This window comes from Melanaphis sacchari, unplaced genomic scaffold (assembly GCF_002803265.2).
Source record: "Melanaphis sacchari strain LSU unplaced genomic scaffold, SCAv2.0 Contig24_pilon_pilon, whole genome shotgun sequence".
NCBI lineage: Eukaryota > Metazoa > Arthropoda > Insecta > Hemiptera > Aphididae > Melanaphis > Melanaphis sacchari.
The window spans coordinates 268,042-288,053 of NW_020271125.1; the positions used below are offsets into that span (position 1 = coordinate 268,042).

A 20,012-nucleotide genomic window follows, 5' to 3' on the forward strand; every position below is an offset into this window, starting at 1 on the left:
TTGTTTTATTCGACATATAGTATTTGTTAATAATTAATATATTTAATCAGCTAATACTTTATTGATACAAATTTATTATATCTAGAATTAAGATAACACTTCAGAAGTTCAAATATCGATTACTTTTTACACATGCTGAACTAATTTTAAACAGAATTAGTTTCGAATTCTATAAATTGATTGTCAAAATTGAATTCTTAGTATTTCTTAGTTTCTTACACACACATCAATATACATTGCCATGACGTGAGACTTGGAAATCGATTTTCATCCTTTCATCTCATGCGAGAAACCCGTTATGATGTACCTACCTACACCATTACACCATACATGGGTGCTATTTATCTAAATATGAAATTGAAACTCGTTATTTTTAGACGATATATTTTTATTTAGTCCTATTTACTTAATTACAAAACAATAGCTTATACTTCATTTATACATTTTGTGAATAATATAACTAAACACAATAACAATTTAATCAAATTAGAAAGTATAATATTACGTAGTAAAATTTATTTTTTCAATTCTTATTCCAAAAAATGATATATTATTTATGTATTCATTCTACTAAAAAAATAAATTATTAATTAAAATATGATATGTTTCAACTATCAATTATGATGGTTCGAAATATTTATAATTCATAATGTAACAATTAGAAAAATAAAGTACTAAAACTTGGTGTGTGTTACACCAAACTTATGAAAAATGTAAATTATATTAATAACTACATTAATTTATTTATGTATTCTCAAGTAATACAATGTAATATCTATTAAAATTGTTATTGATTGTTTATTTATCTTTAGAAAAGATTAAAGCACTCACATCAATAAAAACATTTTTTCCTAGACAAGTATTTTGATTCAAATAAATTGTCCAAGCAAAGACAGCAAAGTGACCCAGGTACCTTAAATACACTCCTAAGATAGGTACTACAAAAATAAATAACAGGCCGAACATTTTCCTGATTTACAATACTAACAGTATTTAGATATGTTAGAAACTAAAACACCAAGTAACATTAATTTTTTTTGATGATTAGTATTACAAAAATATTATTTTTTATACTTATACAAAAGAAACGTTGTATTTGAACACATCTTAAATAAATATTTTTTAAAACTTTAATAGGAATACAATTTCATGGTAATTATTAACTACATATTTATATTTAAGTACAAAATACATCCAAGAATTATTTATTTTGTAATTGTTTTTATGTCTATACGTAAAAAATGGAAACTCCATACTGACGACTACTAGAAAAGTATAAATAGACACTATAACATTGTGAGATAAATGATGTGCCTGATATCATAAGTTCCTGCTACCTGCCATATGTGTTAAAAGTATATTTTGTGAATATCGTATAATTAGAGATCACGTATGATTAACTGATAATATTGATAACATACAACAAAAATTAATATAATTTTATCGGTTATTATTTTTTTAACCTACTATACAATATCAAATAATATACAAAGATTTTGACTATTGGTTATATATATAAGTTTAACCAAACATAATATTATATGTTGATTATAAAAATTTTATGCCAGGTATAATGTATCAATACTAAGTGAAAAATTTGAAATAATTAGTAATTTCTTATGTTTATTCCATTTACTTTTGCCTTCCCTTACACTAATTATACTCCCTATAATTTCTTATAAAACACCATACGCATGATGTAAAACAAGTAGTAGATTTGTAAGCAATATGCTTTGTTTTCTATTTTAGTTACTTAGCAACATACTAAGTAGTATCAAGATGTTTATGATCGTTGTTATCGAGGAAGTCAAGCTTATAGACGTTCTAAATAAAAACAAATTCCTTTCGACAAAAAACCATCTAGGCACTTAAGAATTTTTTTAAGTTAATTTTATATACCTCCCTACATATTACACATTTAAATACAAGATAGCCTATAAGTTATATAGATATATAACTTTAACACTTGTTTACATAAATTCTCAAAAAATATTATTAATATAATGAGGAAAACATATTGATAATTAAATCCAGTTAGAGGAGAAATGATGACATTAAAAATATACAATCGATTTTATATAAGTTTAACACGTTTTTATCTGAAGGCCAAAGGTTTTATATTAATACATTTTATTGTGAAATTTATTATGATAAAAATGAACAATGTATTCTTGCTGGTTGAAAATGTTTTTATTGTGATATAATTCTACAAATAAGCAATATTTCCCTATCGGATTTGTATAAATTATAATTTATAATAAATCTGAATTTTCAGATACATTTGATTTGTTTGATTATTTCTAAACAAAAGCTATTCATTTTTTTTTAGTTTCATGAATTGTAAAATGTATGTTTTAATAGAATAGTTAATTAATATACTGTCAAATGAATAATAAACAGGGATACCTATAATATAATAATAACTAAAATAAAAACAGATTTTAATGTTTGACCTAGGAAATAATTCGACAAAATATAACAATATGATATCATCACTAGACAGGTGAGTCACTCAGGGCCATAGCGATTGTATAGGGTTATTAAAAAACAATTACAGTTGTTATTTTTAAAACGTGAAAAAGAAGCATGTCTTCCGGGAACTATGCAAGCTAAAACCTTTATAACTTCAGTGTGTACGATTTTAAATATAATTTACATAATTCTTATGAAATATTATGATTTTATACTGATATTAATACTTATAAGGTTATTTGTAAATATATGTCTTGATAAAAATGATGATCATACAGAAACACAGAATATAAAAGTTAGTTAAATTAAACATTAAAATAATGAAGAATGTATATATATTTTTTTAAACTAGCCACCTATAATATTTTAAAATAATTATGAAATAAAGTAAATAATATGCAGCTAATTTATTTGAATATTGTATACATTTTGAAAATATAACTGACTGAGGTCCCTATACTAGCTTAAAAACTTTAAAAAAATGTTGTTCAATTTATAATTAAATGATTCTAACATAAGGTTACAAATAATATAATAAAATATGTTTTAATAGCTTATAATTCATTATTATATGTACTGATAAAGTTTGAAAAATCTTTATTGACTAGAATTCCTATTATTTTAATATATTTTACTAAATTTTGAAATAATAATAATAAATTACATACATTTTTTATAATTAATCTAAAATTAATGATTTAAAAATGTATAAGTTATAATATTAGTTAGAAGTTAAAATTTAAATTAAATCAATTTAATTTTAGAAAATATTAAATACATCGATACAGTATCTATAATTTCTTATTTATTTATTAATTATGAGCAAGTATAGCATATATTTAATCTCCTACTTAAATATTTTTTTTAATTATAATATAATAATAATGTTACCTAATTATTAAATCAAACTTTTAAAAACATACAAAGTCTTCGAATTATTTTAAATAATAAAATTTACATACCAGTAATAAATATTTTCCAACAAAAAAATATTCTTCAACATCAAATATCTGTACATAATTTTATGAAAATAAATTCAGTATTTCTATTAACATAAACCACATTAAGAACCAAAAGAAAGTAATTCGATGGTTGCAAAAAGTTAATTAATATATATAATAATCGATTAATAGATAAAAATTACACACGCACATAAAATATATTGTAACCTGTAAACCATGCCGTCACCGAACCGAGTACCGACTAAATGTTTGATTTGAACTCGTGGTAGTTGTCTAGAATTCTAGCAGTGTTCCACACACACAATTCACTATATGTGGGTAACGTCGATTCAAAAGGAAGGGGTACTTAGTTAATCCACCAGTCAATGACACGACATTGTGATCGGATAACAATTATTGGATCTTTATTTGTCTATTATAATAATATGTATATCGGTATTTACTGAAATAAATATGCTACATGCATTTGGCATTTGTGTATATTTTTAATAAATTAATTATATTATAGTTTTATACATAAAATGTAAATCTAAATCTTATATTATGATATCTATATAGCGTAAATCTAATAACTATATTCTTACATAATTAACACCGAACATCACATTAACAAAATTTTAATTCAAAACTATTTTATTGTTTATTAATAATTATTTGGTATCATTTAAAAAAATAAAATATCTCTATCTACAATTTTAACAATAAATTATAAAATATTAAAGTAATTCTAATACAAGTGACATATTTTACACACCATAATACATAAAGCATTCAATGAATAGCATGATAACAATACTATATTTTTCACTATTAATAGCGAAATTGATACAAAATGCATAAATTATATCTGTATTATAAATTTGTAAAGAATAAAGATACGTACAGTGAGAACTTAACATAACTTAGAATTATACGTGATGTATGCAAACATTGAGAAATATAGAAAATGAATCAGAAGTTTTTAAATTTTAAATTAAAAACAGTTGTTTTATAGTAGGTAGGTTAAAAAATCATACACGGATTGGTAGTGGAGAAATAATAAACAAAGGAATAAAGATAATGCTTTTAATAAAAATTACTTGTACCTATTCTAGAGTACATAAATTAATTTATTGTATTTCTTGTGCTTCAGTAAATTTTAAAATTCTATGGTTACAAGTTTACAACATGTAGGTATAATATAGTTAAGTAAAATAAGTTTAGCAGTGTATAGACAAGAGAGGTGAAACATTTCAGAAGAAAAATTAAATGTGATAATCATTGTTACAATTTAAGTAATTGTTTAAATCAATAAATTATTATATTTAAAAATAAATTACCTATAATACTTATTTAACCTATACTATGTTATTTTAAAATAATTCATAGGACAAATATAATTTTTATATTGAATTCAAAAACATAATTTTGACATTAGATTAATCAAGATTATAAACTAAATAATTTCTCAAGTTATAAAAATATAGTTTTAGAAATTACTGATTCATAACAAAAATAATAAAATCACTTTCATTTAAATTTATAAATGCAAAATTCTATATAAATGTGTATTTCTAATTAAATTTTTGCTCAACTAGTTAAAAAAAAAATTGGACTTTAATTAATACCTTTCAAACTAATAAATGATAGAAATTAACATTGATTACAGGATAAAACAATGTTAAGCAGTAAAAAAAGAAACACTTATGTCTTAATTATTTCTATTTCCCTTAAGTTATAAAATAGTAATAACTTTTCATTTTAATATGAAAAATTTAATAACTCATAGTTTATGGGCTAATCGAATAAAAACTATATAAAACTATTTTTAAACTATTGTTTTGCATAGAAAAAAATAAGTTAAGCCTAAGTTAAAAAAAAACAAAACGGTGAATTGATTCTGCTAAATTAGTTGTTAACTGTCCAGTTTATTTACCACGTAAATGAGTTAGGTCACTGTAATGGATATGTTAAATTTGTAATTATAAATTATGTTAAAACGAAATAAGATTCTGAAGGAAGATGGTTAGCCTATATTTTTAAGTATATATTATATTATATATTTATATTTTATACATACCTATATCAATATATTAGTGGATAATACGTAGTATATTGAAATTTTTTTTGAAAATAAATTGCATATTATATTATTTGTTGATAGTTAAAATATTTTTATTTCTTATAATATTATGAGCTATTATTAATTATCATTAACAAATTATATGTTTAAACTAGAACTTAAGTTCAAACGCATAAAAAAAATGTATTATATCTATGTATTTAACCGCTGTAAATAGAAATTTCATCATAACTTTTACAATTTTTTCGACTAAGTATAAAAATTATTATCAAGATTTAAAAATAAATTAAGAACATTTTAAGATTTTAAATGGTCGTAGAAACTGTTAAAATGAGTTTAAAGACTAAGAATTTTACTGTCCATCGAAAACAATAATTTAAATAATATTAGAGATTTTCTAGTATCTAAAATTTATGAACAATATTTTTTAAGTAATTAAACATAACAAAAATCTTCATGGAATAAATCGGTATTAGGTATATGTTTGAATATCCAATGACGTCAAATTATCAACTTACAAAAATTATTGGGAATTAAAAATCAACAAGATCTAATATTCTATCAAAAGCCACCTCAAAGCTAAATATTGAAGTATTTTCACGTCTCCTAAAAGATATATTGAACACAAAAAACACACGTCATTGTAAAACTAATGCATTTGTCGCTTCACTTAAAATTTAAAATACAGTGGTAGGTAATTATATTATAAGAAGTAAATACGAAAACAATTAAAGGATAATTCATTAGTTTTAGATTTAGAGATGTATGAATAAATTGGTTTTATGATAATTTTTTTAGTTAAATATATATATAATTTTTGATCCATATTGGACCTTTTTATTGATTTAAAATTTTATTTATACCTAATTAATTCTTATATAAAAATAACATATTTGATTTACCCTTTATTTAACTAAACTGTATCCTTTTAAATCATGTATCCAAGATTTTCAAATTTAAAAATCTTTTCAAAAATAATAAAATAAAATTCTGTATTTTATCATAAGTACCTATAAAAACAAATACATAGTTTTATAGTTTACCAGCATGCTAATTCTCATTGTACCAACATATTATCGAATTTCAACAACAATAAAAAATAATTAACTTATTATAACCATAGTTAACTGATTAATTTATTACTACTTTACTACTTTACTACTTTACTGCTTTATTCCTATAGGACTTGGAAAAAACTCATATCATCCAAATATCAATATATACACCGTTAATAATATTATTTCTAATGATACTTTTTGTGTTAATGATATTTTTATAATAATTAATACGTTTCATAAGACTTTCCTGTCGACAAAATGATAAAAATATATGAATCTCTTGGTTTATAAAAATATGATACCTATGTCCTATATGTAACAACTACCGGTGGCATATAAACGTGAATACATGATTAGGTGATGGAAATAGTCACCTCCCGTAGAGGCGTGGACTCTAATTATATTATTTCTTAAAAAAGCATACCAATATAATTTCCCCGTCTTTATACATGTAATGATATAGACTATAATTAAAACATCTCTGCACATTTCACCTATACTATGATCTCATTATTTAAATTGAACAAGATATGTAATAACTCAAAGACAGGAAATTTTATGAAAAAAAATTATTTGAATAAATTAATAGTTAAGTATATTTTATTAATTTTTTTATCAATTTAGTGAAATAGAATTTGAAATTTAAATTTAAAAAAAAAAATCACAAGTATATTATAAGTATCTTTTATTTTTATGCTTTTATATTTTTCACAAATTGATGATACAAAATATAAGATATAATTATACGACTATATATCTAATGTATTAAGATGTACATTATAATGTATCGATAATGATGACAACAACAACAAAAAAATTATTATGGCATTTTTTATGACTTTAGGTTATAAATACATTGTTTAATGTATTTCTATAGGATTTTAGGGGGACGACATCCAGACACTACTTATAAGTATAATTTAAGTATTATAGTAATAAATATTATTTATTTTCCCAAATATTATATTTAATGTTTTTATTTTTAAGAAATTTGCTATTAATTATAAATGGCTAAAATATAAATACATTTAAAAAAAGCTTCTGGAAAAACATAAACAATGTTATATGCACTTTATAATTGTTATGGTAAAAATATATTGATAGTTAATAATAATAAGTACTTAAATTTCAATAATAGAATCGCGATGAGTGGACTATGTAGAAAGGTTTTTTAATTTTTATTGATATGTTTTTTAAAAATATATTAAACTGTTAAAAAATTATAACTGCTATAAGAGTTTAAAATTGTATAAAAATTAGTTATTAACATTGAAATATGATATTTTTTGAGTTAGGATAATCTACCTTTAAAGTCTCACAAATAATTTAATAGATTGATACTTGATATGGGTGATATATATATTTTTAACAGCTATTTATATATATTGCATATTTTGATAAATACCGATTAAATGTTAAAGCGTTTTCCTAGGTACTCTTTCTAAATGATTTGTGATTAATACATACAATTCTAATACGCATCATTTTTTAATTGTCTTATTTACCTACCTAATGATTCAATAATTATGGTTGTTCCTAGTCCTTTCAAAGAATTTCCATCAATCAATATTCAATAGTGAAGTATAATAACTAGATTCTATAGTATAGTATAATATTATATAAATATTTTTTATCGAAAACTAAATTAGTTTACGCATAGTTAAAAATATATTTCAATTTGTTTTTACTACAAAATAGCTAATAATTATTTTTAGTTATTTAAATATAATCTATTTTTTACCTAATTTCTTAACCCTCAAATTATATAGGTTTTGTATTTCGTTGAATTCTTTAAATGTTTTTTTATAGTTTTTAGCTTAAACGTATAAACTATTGATATGAACATTTAGTCTGTAAATAAAATATATACCATAGGTGCGTATTTAGTTTTTTTTTAATTACATATGTTATGAAATAAGTAGTTGACTATCGAAATTTTAAATTTAATGTTTATTTCAACAACTTTCATTTTGATTATTTTTATCTATACTTAATAACTACAAAGCTAATCATGTGATAAAAGCATGCAATGTTTCTTCGATGTTGAAATCATAAAAAAGTTTTACCTAAATTAATACAAATAGAATAGTAAAGATAAAGAATATATATAGTACAAAAATACTTTAATTGCATTTTTAATATATCACTATCAGTTTCAATTCTTTATTGGAATTATACATTAAATATCTATAATAGTCTTAACAATTATATGTAACTTAAGTCCAAAATTAACTTTCTCCTGTGTATTAGTCTTATGATAAATTAATTATTTTCTATCGTATATAGAAATGTAAAACAAAATTACGCTACCAAACTGGGTCACCCTACATCTACATGACTACATAAACACAGTTGGATTGTAAGTAATCACAATACTTATACAGTTTATTATATGTGGATGGATGTAAGTTGGACTCGGTTGAATATTAATGTATCATTTATATGATGTGCGTATAGCAAGACATACTTATATTACTTGCTGTAATCGTATTTTATCACCACCGCACCGTTACAATTTATTGTATTATAATATAGCTAATAAGCTACATTGTTTGAATATCGAGTTTTAATTTATAATAAAATTTCAATATTTACTTTATTATTTTATTCTTAGGACGGGTCTAAACGAAGGATGAAATCATATTCATGCATAACATTATTATTGCTTTCAATGATCATTATCAAGATTATTTATATGGCTTAGTGAATATGTGTACTTATATAAATGTACAATATTACAATATATCGATTATCTATAATATGACGAACTAACTATGTTTAGAAATTAGAATTCAATTTTGTATCTATGTACTAAATAGGTACAAAAAATAGAATAAATTACAAAACCTATATTTTTATATTTATATTTTCATTTGGTGTATAGGAATTGTACAAATGGTTGTATCAACAACATAATGATATTTCGTGGTTTCTATAAATAATAATATAATCTACAAATATATTAAAGTACCTACTCAGGTACAAATTACATAAATAATTACAAAAAATAAACATAAGTTATGCATTTTTCTTCATTAAAAAAAAGTAGGTATCAATATCAAATCTAGTTTTATAGACCACAGTTATATTAAAACAAAAATATGTTAATGTTTTGCCCTTCGGCAGACCTTCTGGCTTATTAAATTCTACAAAACCACTTTTGTCTACTGATTTTCCTCAAAATACAAGGATATAGCATATTTAATTTAAATAAAACTATTAATTTAAAATCTTAATACCTTGAGTCTAGACTAATGAGTATTTAATGATGATTTATGGTCATCATATTCAAAGACCAAAATAATATTTTAACTTTAATTAATAAAACTGAATATTATTTCAAAGTAATTTATAACTACAAAAGACAATAGTCTACAGTGAATAAATCGCGAATAAAAAAAAAATAAAATAAAAAATACTTAACTAGGTTAACTACTTATTATTAAACATTAGCTATTTTCTGACTTTACCAATATACATATACATATATTGAGACTAAAAAAAAGAAAATCGAAATTTCGTATATTAGATACATGAAAATCATAAGATAATAACTGACATTGAACTGAATATTTTTACTTACACACAATATACATTTTTACCTACTAAGGAGTCAATAATTGAAAGCACTTCGTACAAAAATTGCCTTTCAAATAGATACTGCAATGAGTTTAAGATATACGCGTTTTCCTTTCACACTTTCTTTAATAAGAACCCATAGCATTCTATGGTGTATTGTCGTCTATCTGACTAGTGTGACTATAATATATATATATATAGCCATATATGAACTTAACAGATGATATCACATAATAAATAATATAATACTCTATAATATAGTATTTATTTTTTATTTTTTTTTTTTGAGAGAGAGAGAATGAAATAGATATATTATGAAAAATGAAAATACAATGATGAGTTTTCTATAAATGAAATTTTTGTTTTATCATTCTAAATGCCTTTCACATAAAAATTATTTTATTGTAATATTTTATTAATCAAATAAATAGGTATTTGAAAAACCAAAGAAGTCGCTCACTATGTAAGTTAAGTATCTAGTATGTTAATATGACATGACAATTTACAATTATTTTTATTGAAGTTAATTTTCACTGAAAAATCTATAAAAACGAAACGCAGACACAATTGAGAGATGAGATAAATGTGTGAGAATGAAAGTATTTGATATATAATAATTTATATCAAAAGAAATTTACTCAGCAAAGTGCTAACAAATATCATAAACTGAATAAAAATAACATGATATTTTATAGATAAGTAACATATCTTAAAATTATTGAAATTAATTGAATTTACGTTTTAAACTTAGAGTGTACTAAATACAGTCATTTTATTTAATACATAAAATTATTAAAATCTTATAAACCTTCTCATTATTTTAAAAATGAATTTACATTTTTTTAAATAAAAATCCAATAAGCCTAAGTTTTATTATCTTGTATAGGTAAAATGTACGTATTAGGTTATTTTACAAGATGTCTACCATAAAATATAGCACTTTTATTCACGTTCATAATTCAGTTTTTAGGTAAAAAAAAAATGATAACATAATACAAGGTTTCTCGAAAATTGTTCCTAGTGAAATTTAAAAATCTAACAAGTAAAAAATTAAATTACGATTTTAGTTATTTCGTTGTACTTAAAAAATCGGGGACTAGTAATATTTGCATATTTTAAGAATTCTATGTGCACACGACACTTTAAAAAATATTTATGCTATAAATAATTCTATTTTGCCTACCTATTTAGGCCACGAACCACTCAACCTACCTTTAAAGGAAAAATCAATATTGACTCAAAATTTTATAATGATAGTGTATGATTTAAATATATAGGTATTCAGGGGCGAATTTAACAATTTTCCGCTCCTATGCCCATTAAATTCACTGCATTACTAAACATTTTTAGATAAATTTATTTTCTTAATAATATGCAATTATTTTTTTATTCAAGTTTAGCTTATAAAAATATTATATCTGCTATTTATTTTTATTGAGTAAAAATGTATACAAGAAAAACTTAATAAAATCAATAATTTACGTGTGCACATACTTATTGGCGGATGGACAACTATCAACTAATTCAATTATAAACGGATAAACCTCAGAATCAAATTATCAAATAAACTTTGTAATATTATAGCACACCCGATGAACCGGATGAACCCATACCAATTACGATCTCTTTAAAGCAAATGTGTACCTACATAACGTTAAGTGTATCATATCTATATTTTATAAACAATTAGATAAGTTAAAATACTGCACAATCGTCGTCGTCATCGACGTGTTCCTGGGGAAAAAAAATATTAATTTACTAAAAATAAACAAATACAAAATCCAAAAACACCGTTCAAAATGTAGAAATGGTAAAAATTATAAATTATGTAAGTTTATTACATAAAAACAAAATAAATATTCAACACAAATTTGCCGCCCTCCAAAATTTGCTGTCCTATGCGGCTGCATAGTTCGCAATGCCTTAAATATACCCCTGTATATACTAATATAATAAATACAATGTTTTCGGCAAAAATTAATTTTACCAACCATATTACTTATATTAACATAAATAAGATACTACAATAATTATATAGATATGTTGAAAAATAGACCTAGAAATATAAGCTAACAGACCGTCTCAGCTCAGAATCATTTTTCGAGGGGTTTTTCGTGTACAATAGTTTATCGTTGAATTCAAATTTAACAGTCAGTGTGTTCAATAAGAGTGACTTGTTCAATGACCAAGTACACTTGACGCTATACTGCGTACAGCAGTGCGTTACCTACTTGGGCACATTTTTTTAAATTTGATTATCAACTTAACTCAATACTTTGCAAAAAATTAAAACTAAGTATTTAGATCATGGAGCCTTAATAAAGTGAAATATTATTTACCTCTAAATATGTATATACCTACTCAATCACACAAATTAAATACTAACACTTACAAATCTACTAATATTTTTACACATATTAAAAACATCATAGAGTACCAACTAAATAATAATTAATCGACTTATACATAAACCTATACAGGATAATATAAAGTAAGCCATACAGGACCTCACTATTTTATTTTGTTTTTGTCCATACATAACTATTTAAATTAACTGAATGGCTGGAAATTTATGGAAATAAATTTTTATAATTTTATGCATTCAACTATAAATTAACCATCCTAGAAACTAAAAATAAAATAATGATGAACTTTTTATTAATGAGTTGAAAAAATGTAATAAATGTGACTAATACGAGTAGGTAATACGCGTGATCGTCTGAGTAACACGCAGGTGTTAAACATACACTTTTTGGTCTGTTAAATAAATCGCAATGGGCCACATCAAATTTCTGTCCTCAATAAACCCCAACGAGTAAGTAATGACAGTTCAACTGATTAATCAATTACTAGATACCATCCTATATCGCAGCGTATTTACACAAAATAAGACAATTTACGATTTATTTACGTATTTGCTTCATAAATATACATACCTATATATAAAAAATAGTTATATCGGAAATGATTAGCGATAAAATCAAAATAAAGTGCAGATATTACCAACCTGTACATAAGATACTAATTATACGACTGTACGTCGGTAGGTTAAAAACAAATAGGTAATAATAATAAATACGAATTAACATACCAGCTATGCAGATACGAAGTTCTGTATGATATATTGATATGTTATAATATTTTATTATATTAATATGTTAAGTTGATAAATTTATTTAAGACTGTAATTTCTAAGTACCTGTATTGTATAATGGGCACTTCAAAATGTAAACATTTAAACCCGGGTCCGCGTAAAATCCGTCAACTATAATTATACTTTGTGGCGATTAACGGAATAACAAACGTTATAGCGCGTTGTTTCGTCGCGACACGGTGCTCTAAAACATAATATATTATTATTTTCTTGCGTGTAGCAGAACCGCCAGAACCGATCGAGTCGCGTTACGAATAAATTGAGAACGAATTGACACGAAACAATAGAAAAACTATATATAGGTAGGTACGCGTGTTACAGACCTGTAACAATCTGTAGCGCGTTAAAAACTAAACCGAAAAATATTCGTGTCACACTCAGCACAAATGACACAGACGACAGTCGCGGCCGACTTCAGGCGATAAAGTAATTAAGTAAATCTCATCGGAGCGCATTCGATACTGTCCGCGGATGTCGCGGAATATTTTCTTTTTTCGCCGAATCCCTGCTATGCTGATTGGCGATCGGAGTGGTTGCGCTTACCCTGGTTGTAGTCATTATTAAATACCAGATACCTCTTCGTCATTCGACCACGCTTTGTCTCGGCATTTAGCGCGCGTATGCATAATGCATGTAATAATATACCAAGTACTTACTATTATCGAAACGACAGAGTATAAATAATATTAAATGTATTAATGTATATTATAATAATATAGTGCATAATATTAATTTATTTTAAAAGTGTAACGAAAAAAATATCAAACACAAACAAAATTTGAATTCTTTAAACTACATACATTCATACGTAACGTACCATCATTCCAGTTCTTAACGTTAATAGACATTTGAAATTTTACATTTTTTAACGTATGTGTGAATAACGTTTTATATGCATAAAAAAGTTGTCTTTAAAAATGGCTTATAAACGTTTGTGTTGTCAAGTTTTAGAATTTTTCCATATCTCATTCATCATAAATTACTCATCAATTTTTAGTTGGTGATAGGGAAAATCTTAGAAATCTACGTTGATACATATAATTAGTACTTATGAGATACTGTATATATAAATATATTACACTAATACAGTCGTAGTAGTATTATCATTTTGTCTAATTTGAATTTGGATCAGTTATTCAATAAAATGATACTGACTTGCAATATGATACCGCAATTAATAACTATTGTTTGTTTTAGACGTAAATAATGTTACTAGAAAATCGAAATGAAAATCACCGGGATTGAATCCCGTAATACTTAATTTCTATAAAATTTAAAACTAATTATCAATAATATGAGGAAATGGTATAATAATTAACTGTATAATAAATAGGTACCTAACTATTATTTAATTATTTAACTTTTTAATTTTTTGTTGAACATTTGGAGTAATATAATTATAAAAGTAAAAAGTGATTTTATATTTTAATTTTCTATGTTTAGTATAATTTATTTGGTAAAACTTAAAAATGTTTCCTAATAATTATATTTTTAGCATAATATTTACGCCTTATATGATATGTCATATCGAATATAAAACAAAATATTATTGTTAATGTTTGAAAATAATAATATAAATATAAAAATAAATTAAATTGCTTTTAAACATCAAGGTTAAATATTTTTTTGTTTTTTAATTTAATAATTCGTTAATACTTAATTTTCAATTTTTAATAATTATTGAACTTCTGCAATATTTAAAAATGATAATTTAATATTTATATCTTAAGTACCTACATCTATATTTGTTTTAAAAATATTAACTTTTCGTGTCAAAATTGCTATGTAGGATAATATTGACTTCTAGGAAATTTTTTGCCTTGAGTTGAAGATTTTTTGGTGTGGTTCTTTTTCAGGGGACTTAAAATTTACAATTAAATTATTATTTATTATTTACTAGGCATAAACAAATCTCGTAAAGTAAATCAAAAAGTTAATTTGTTCGTTAAGTGATGTATTTCTTCACATTTTTTTTTTATATGTAGGTACATAGCACAACAATAGCATACACCCAAAATCCTTGGGTGGTCTTTTAAAAAAAAAATAAAAAGATGACTTCTCTGAATACGTTCAGTTTATCGATAAATAGTATGTGGCTAATTAATTTGACCTGTCGATAGGTATTAGTTGTCAATCGTAATAGGATTTCGTTCCCATTGAGAAACCTCTCGAATAGACTTCGGAAATAAATTTTTTTTTTAAATTAGCACAATTAACCTGACCCCGGTGAAAGACATTTTGTATGCAACGTGTGTTCGTTTACCTACTATATTTACATACATATGGTATGCGTATAGGAATATCTTCTTCTTTCAACTACCTATTTATAACAAAACATTGTAAAAAGAATTTACTAAGGAAATACAAAAAAACATTTTAAAAAAATCAACCTAAAATAATAATATATGTCTTAAGGTATTTTTTTTTTTACACATAATATACATTATACATACTGCAGGTATATATAGAACAAATTTCTAAGCTATTAACAAGTTTTGCAGTAGACTAAAATTTCTTTTCATGTACGTATAATAGCTATTTATAAATTAAAGAATTTAATATAATATATGATGTAGATATACCTAAGTATAATACGATATAAAGTTCAATATAGAATTAATGAATTTAACATTTTGGAAACTATAAAAATTAAAAATTATAGTATTAACAATAGTATATACTTATTATTATATTATAATGAAGAAGAAAATTGAAACGTTTATAATTTTATATTTATACAAAAATATATATTATAACATAGAGTAAATATATAGGTATAAAAATATAATTTGGAATTTGTTTAGGATTAATATTTAATCGTTTTATTATAGGTTCTAGCTTCTAGGTATATTACCTATGTAATATATATAATATGTATATAATATTATATAGTTGTCAAACTGCAGAGTCTCCTATAAACGAAAGATTGCGACACTTTCTAAAACTGACGGGAATACAATGTATGTAGTTAGTGTATCAATGTCTAACAATGAAAACAAATTATTGTCATTGTTGTCTAATATATAAACCCTGTCACGTACATATTTACAACATCGGCATAAATTTAAAATTATGCTTTTTAAGTTCATGGAATAACAAAATCGTAGATATTCAATGTACCTATATAGTACACACATATTTTATGTTATCATATATTAGTTCACTATAATATATATATCTATATAGGCAGTGTAGCTTGTATTATTTTACTTTTGTATAAACATAACTATACCAATACTATTTTAAACCTATGAAAATATGCATTATACGATAAGTTTACTATATACGTTACCCATTCATGTGTTAATTTCAATTTACGCATCAATTTCTAAAAAAAATCGCACCATGTATTCATTATAATAATTTACCTATGTGATCAAAGTAGGTAATGATACATATTGTATGTACAATGTATATAGTTATTATTTACTTTACGAAACAAGTTAATAACTCAATTATACGAACAAAAGAATAGGAATTGCTTTACTTTCAGTAAATTAATTTTTTTCTACTAATTTTCAACACCGAGGTTATAAAATTATTGTAGTTTAAATTTATATATGTATATCACTATTAATATTTTTTTAAATATTGGTTCATATTATATCAAAACACGTTCTTTTGTTATATACAACCTTTTTTTAGTTTTAAACAGTAAAAGCTACCTATATTGAAACAAGTATATCATTTAGGCCAGCACTTTTCAACCTGGGGTCGCGAATCACGACTTCCTTAAAAGTAGCAAACTAACTATTTAAAGTCACCAATATGACAACACGTAACCTAAACTATACATGAACATACAAACAATATTTTGAAGTTACACAACAAAATGAAATACCTAATTTAGAATATTATCACTTTAAAAAGTTTGAGAGTCACTGAATTTTGGATATGAGTATTAATAATGTTATTCTAAGTAATAGGTAGGTATATACTATATCATAAATCATAATATTTATTACGATGACTGAATACAAAATATGATATTTATTAATATTCATAAAATATCACGTTATTCAATGTCTCAATATAAATAAGGCATTATTCTCTAAATCTGAAGATTATAAATAGTATATTCTACAAAGGTATAAATATATCTTAGCCCTTAGGTATGGATTATAGATACTTAATATCTATAGTGAGTACAGTTTTTGGATCTTATCGTAAATATTCGGACGCTGTTTAATCCTAGTACAATATTTGTCTACAAGAGATTAAAGCCTATAGTGATTTAGTATTTACTATTTATGGTTCAATGGTTGTATAACTCTGACAATACTACATAGAAAGTAGGTATGGACGGTATAAATAATACAATTTCGTGCATTGTATACAGACTATACTGTACAGAGAATTTAATAAAATATATCAGTAGGTAATTATTCAATTTAACAAAAAATTTACTTTCATATAATAATATTCATAAGTCATGACTGGAAATGATTAAATTAATTTCTGATACCGTTTATAATAAGTCATGTCATACGAATAAATAACAGTTAAATTAGCAATATTAGAATATGAGCTTTTATTGTGATAAAATATTTAAGTTAAAGTTGACCATTTACATTGTAAAATACCTATAAATGACAAAGTAAAAAATAACAGACTGAGCTGATAATAAAACAAACCGGATTTTATATAATAATCAAATAACTTAAGACTAAATTCAGTTTTGGTTAGACTCAATTTTTATTTTTAATACTTAAAACTGTAGCTAAAAAGTAGATGACGTAATCTATTGTGAATTTTAATAATTATATACTGAATACGATATATTATTTTTAAATATCGCTATTTAAAATTAATACCATTGTTAATAAATTCTTATTTATCAATATAAGATTTATTTATTTAATAAGTACCTATCGTGCATTTAAAGAAAATCATCATCCATTGAATTCTAAAAATAAAAAATGTTTTTGATAAATTTAAAACCTTTTTATATTTTTAAAATACCATTTACAGTTTAAATGTATACTTCTTATGTTAATAATATTAAAAGTATATTGATATACCGTATGGATACCTTAAAGTGCCTAGGAATCTATGTAGGTATACGAAATCGGAAATACGAGTTTTGTAAGTACACGTAACACACCTTCCCTATACAATATCCCCTTGTAAACATTAAACACACGCATGCATTAACATTAAGAATGAATTATTGTGTTACTTGTTACCTACTTATTTATATCATCAGGTGCCTAATGGCTAATTGTATTATACTATCGAAATTTAAAATAAAAATCTTACCTCTTTATCCGTCGTTTTGAACATAATATCTTCTTTATTTTTTTAAAACAAATCACATGGACACTAAAAATAAAAACCAAAAATCATTAGATATTACCGCAATAAAACTATATAGGAACTAATATAGTGTTATAGTATTACACATTTACACAACGATCGCGTGAGTCTTTATACTTCCTATACCTACACGGAATTGCAATGCACACAGACGTGCTCGCTTCACCTATGCCGACGATACTGTGTAACGTACCTAATGTATAGTGAATAGTCTCGCTCGCGTCGCATCGATGTCCTACATTATTCGTGTGTACCTATTATTATTTTACCTACCTACTCCATTTGTGTCGTATAATATATCATGTATAGATTGCTTTATACAAGCATGGCTATTATGTACCAATATATATGTACCTAGTGTTATTATTGTACGCGCCAACCGGCAGAGTCATCGGCTAATGGCGACCCATCGCAGACAGCTGTCCTAGGATGTATATAATGATATATTTTTAACATGGTAGGTTATCTAACCTAGGTATGAGTTATACCTCGTATACAATGTTGTAAAGTATTTAAGTAAAAGTATTCAAACATTTTTATATTATATTTGATGCTTTTTATTTCCATTATTTACTAGGTAATATTATTTCTACACTATTTTATTAAATATTCTTTTTAATTCTTGTATATTTTATAGATTTTAAATATGTCTCAATTTGTAATCCTTATTAAATACAAACACCATGCCATTTTCCCTTTAAATTTAAACATCATAAACGTTTTAACGATATTATATAACAAAAATACCATATATTATCAAGGCATCTGCAGGCTATAGTTAATACTTAATTATAACATATTTTTATTACCATTAGAAATTAATTTTTCTATTAGGAAGTACTAAGCGAGTTAAATTTATTTTTTCCAAAAACAAATAAAATACATTTTATAATGGTAATTAAAATATTATTTCATACAATACTACTACCCGTTATTAACATAACAACGTAGGACTACATCCAAATTGCATGCCAAAATAAATGTCCTTTAATTTAAAAGGACATGTTAAAGTTTTAACAAAATCAATTTGGTTCTTTTGTTGTAGTTTAAAAATTAATTAATGTAGTCTTAAAGTTTTCACCAAATTTTTATATAATGAACTTATTCACACTATTCTATCTTATTAACTTTAGATTATAATAATATATGAAATAATATTATATCATAAAATAGATATGATATATATAATCAATTATTTTCATGAAAAAAAATTTCAAACTACTTTATTGTTTGAAAAATAAATTACTGTTTACATATAGGTAACAATATAAATATATATATATATATATTAAAATATCTTTAAAAATATAGGCTGATGCTGAACAGAGACTTAGTTTTTATTCAACATAATTTTGTATCAAATAAGTATGTAAAGATTTATCACTGAATTCAAATTTAACACATTCATT

The 20,012-nt window shown here is 23.7% G+C and overlaps 1 protein-coding gene across 3 annotated transcripts in view; it reads right to left on the minus strand.

Annotated features, from left to right (window-relative positions):
- Nucleotides 1-18,582, minus strand: part of LOC112595067 (inaD-like protein) — a 34,826-nt gene extending 16,244 nt beyond the window's left edge. The window contains exon 1 of one of the 3 annotated variants that reach the window (XM_025340157.1): nt 18,547-18,582. In XM_025340157.1, the coding sequence (XP_025195942.1) occupies nt 18,547-18,570 (24 nt within the window). In that variant the 5' untranslated portion in view covers nt 18,571-18,582. Of the gene's footprint in view, nt 1-3,434; nt 3,677-13,332; nt 13,698-18,546 lie in introns of those variants that run through there. The other 2 variants (XM_025340159.1, XM_025340158.1) reach the window with 2 other exon arrangements.
- Between the last annotated feature and the right edge of the window lie 1,430 nt (nt 18,583-20,012).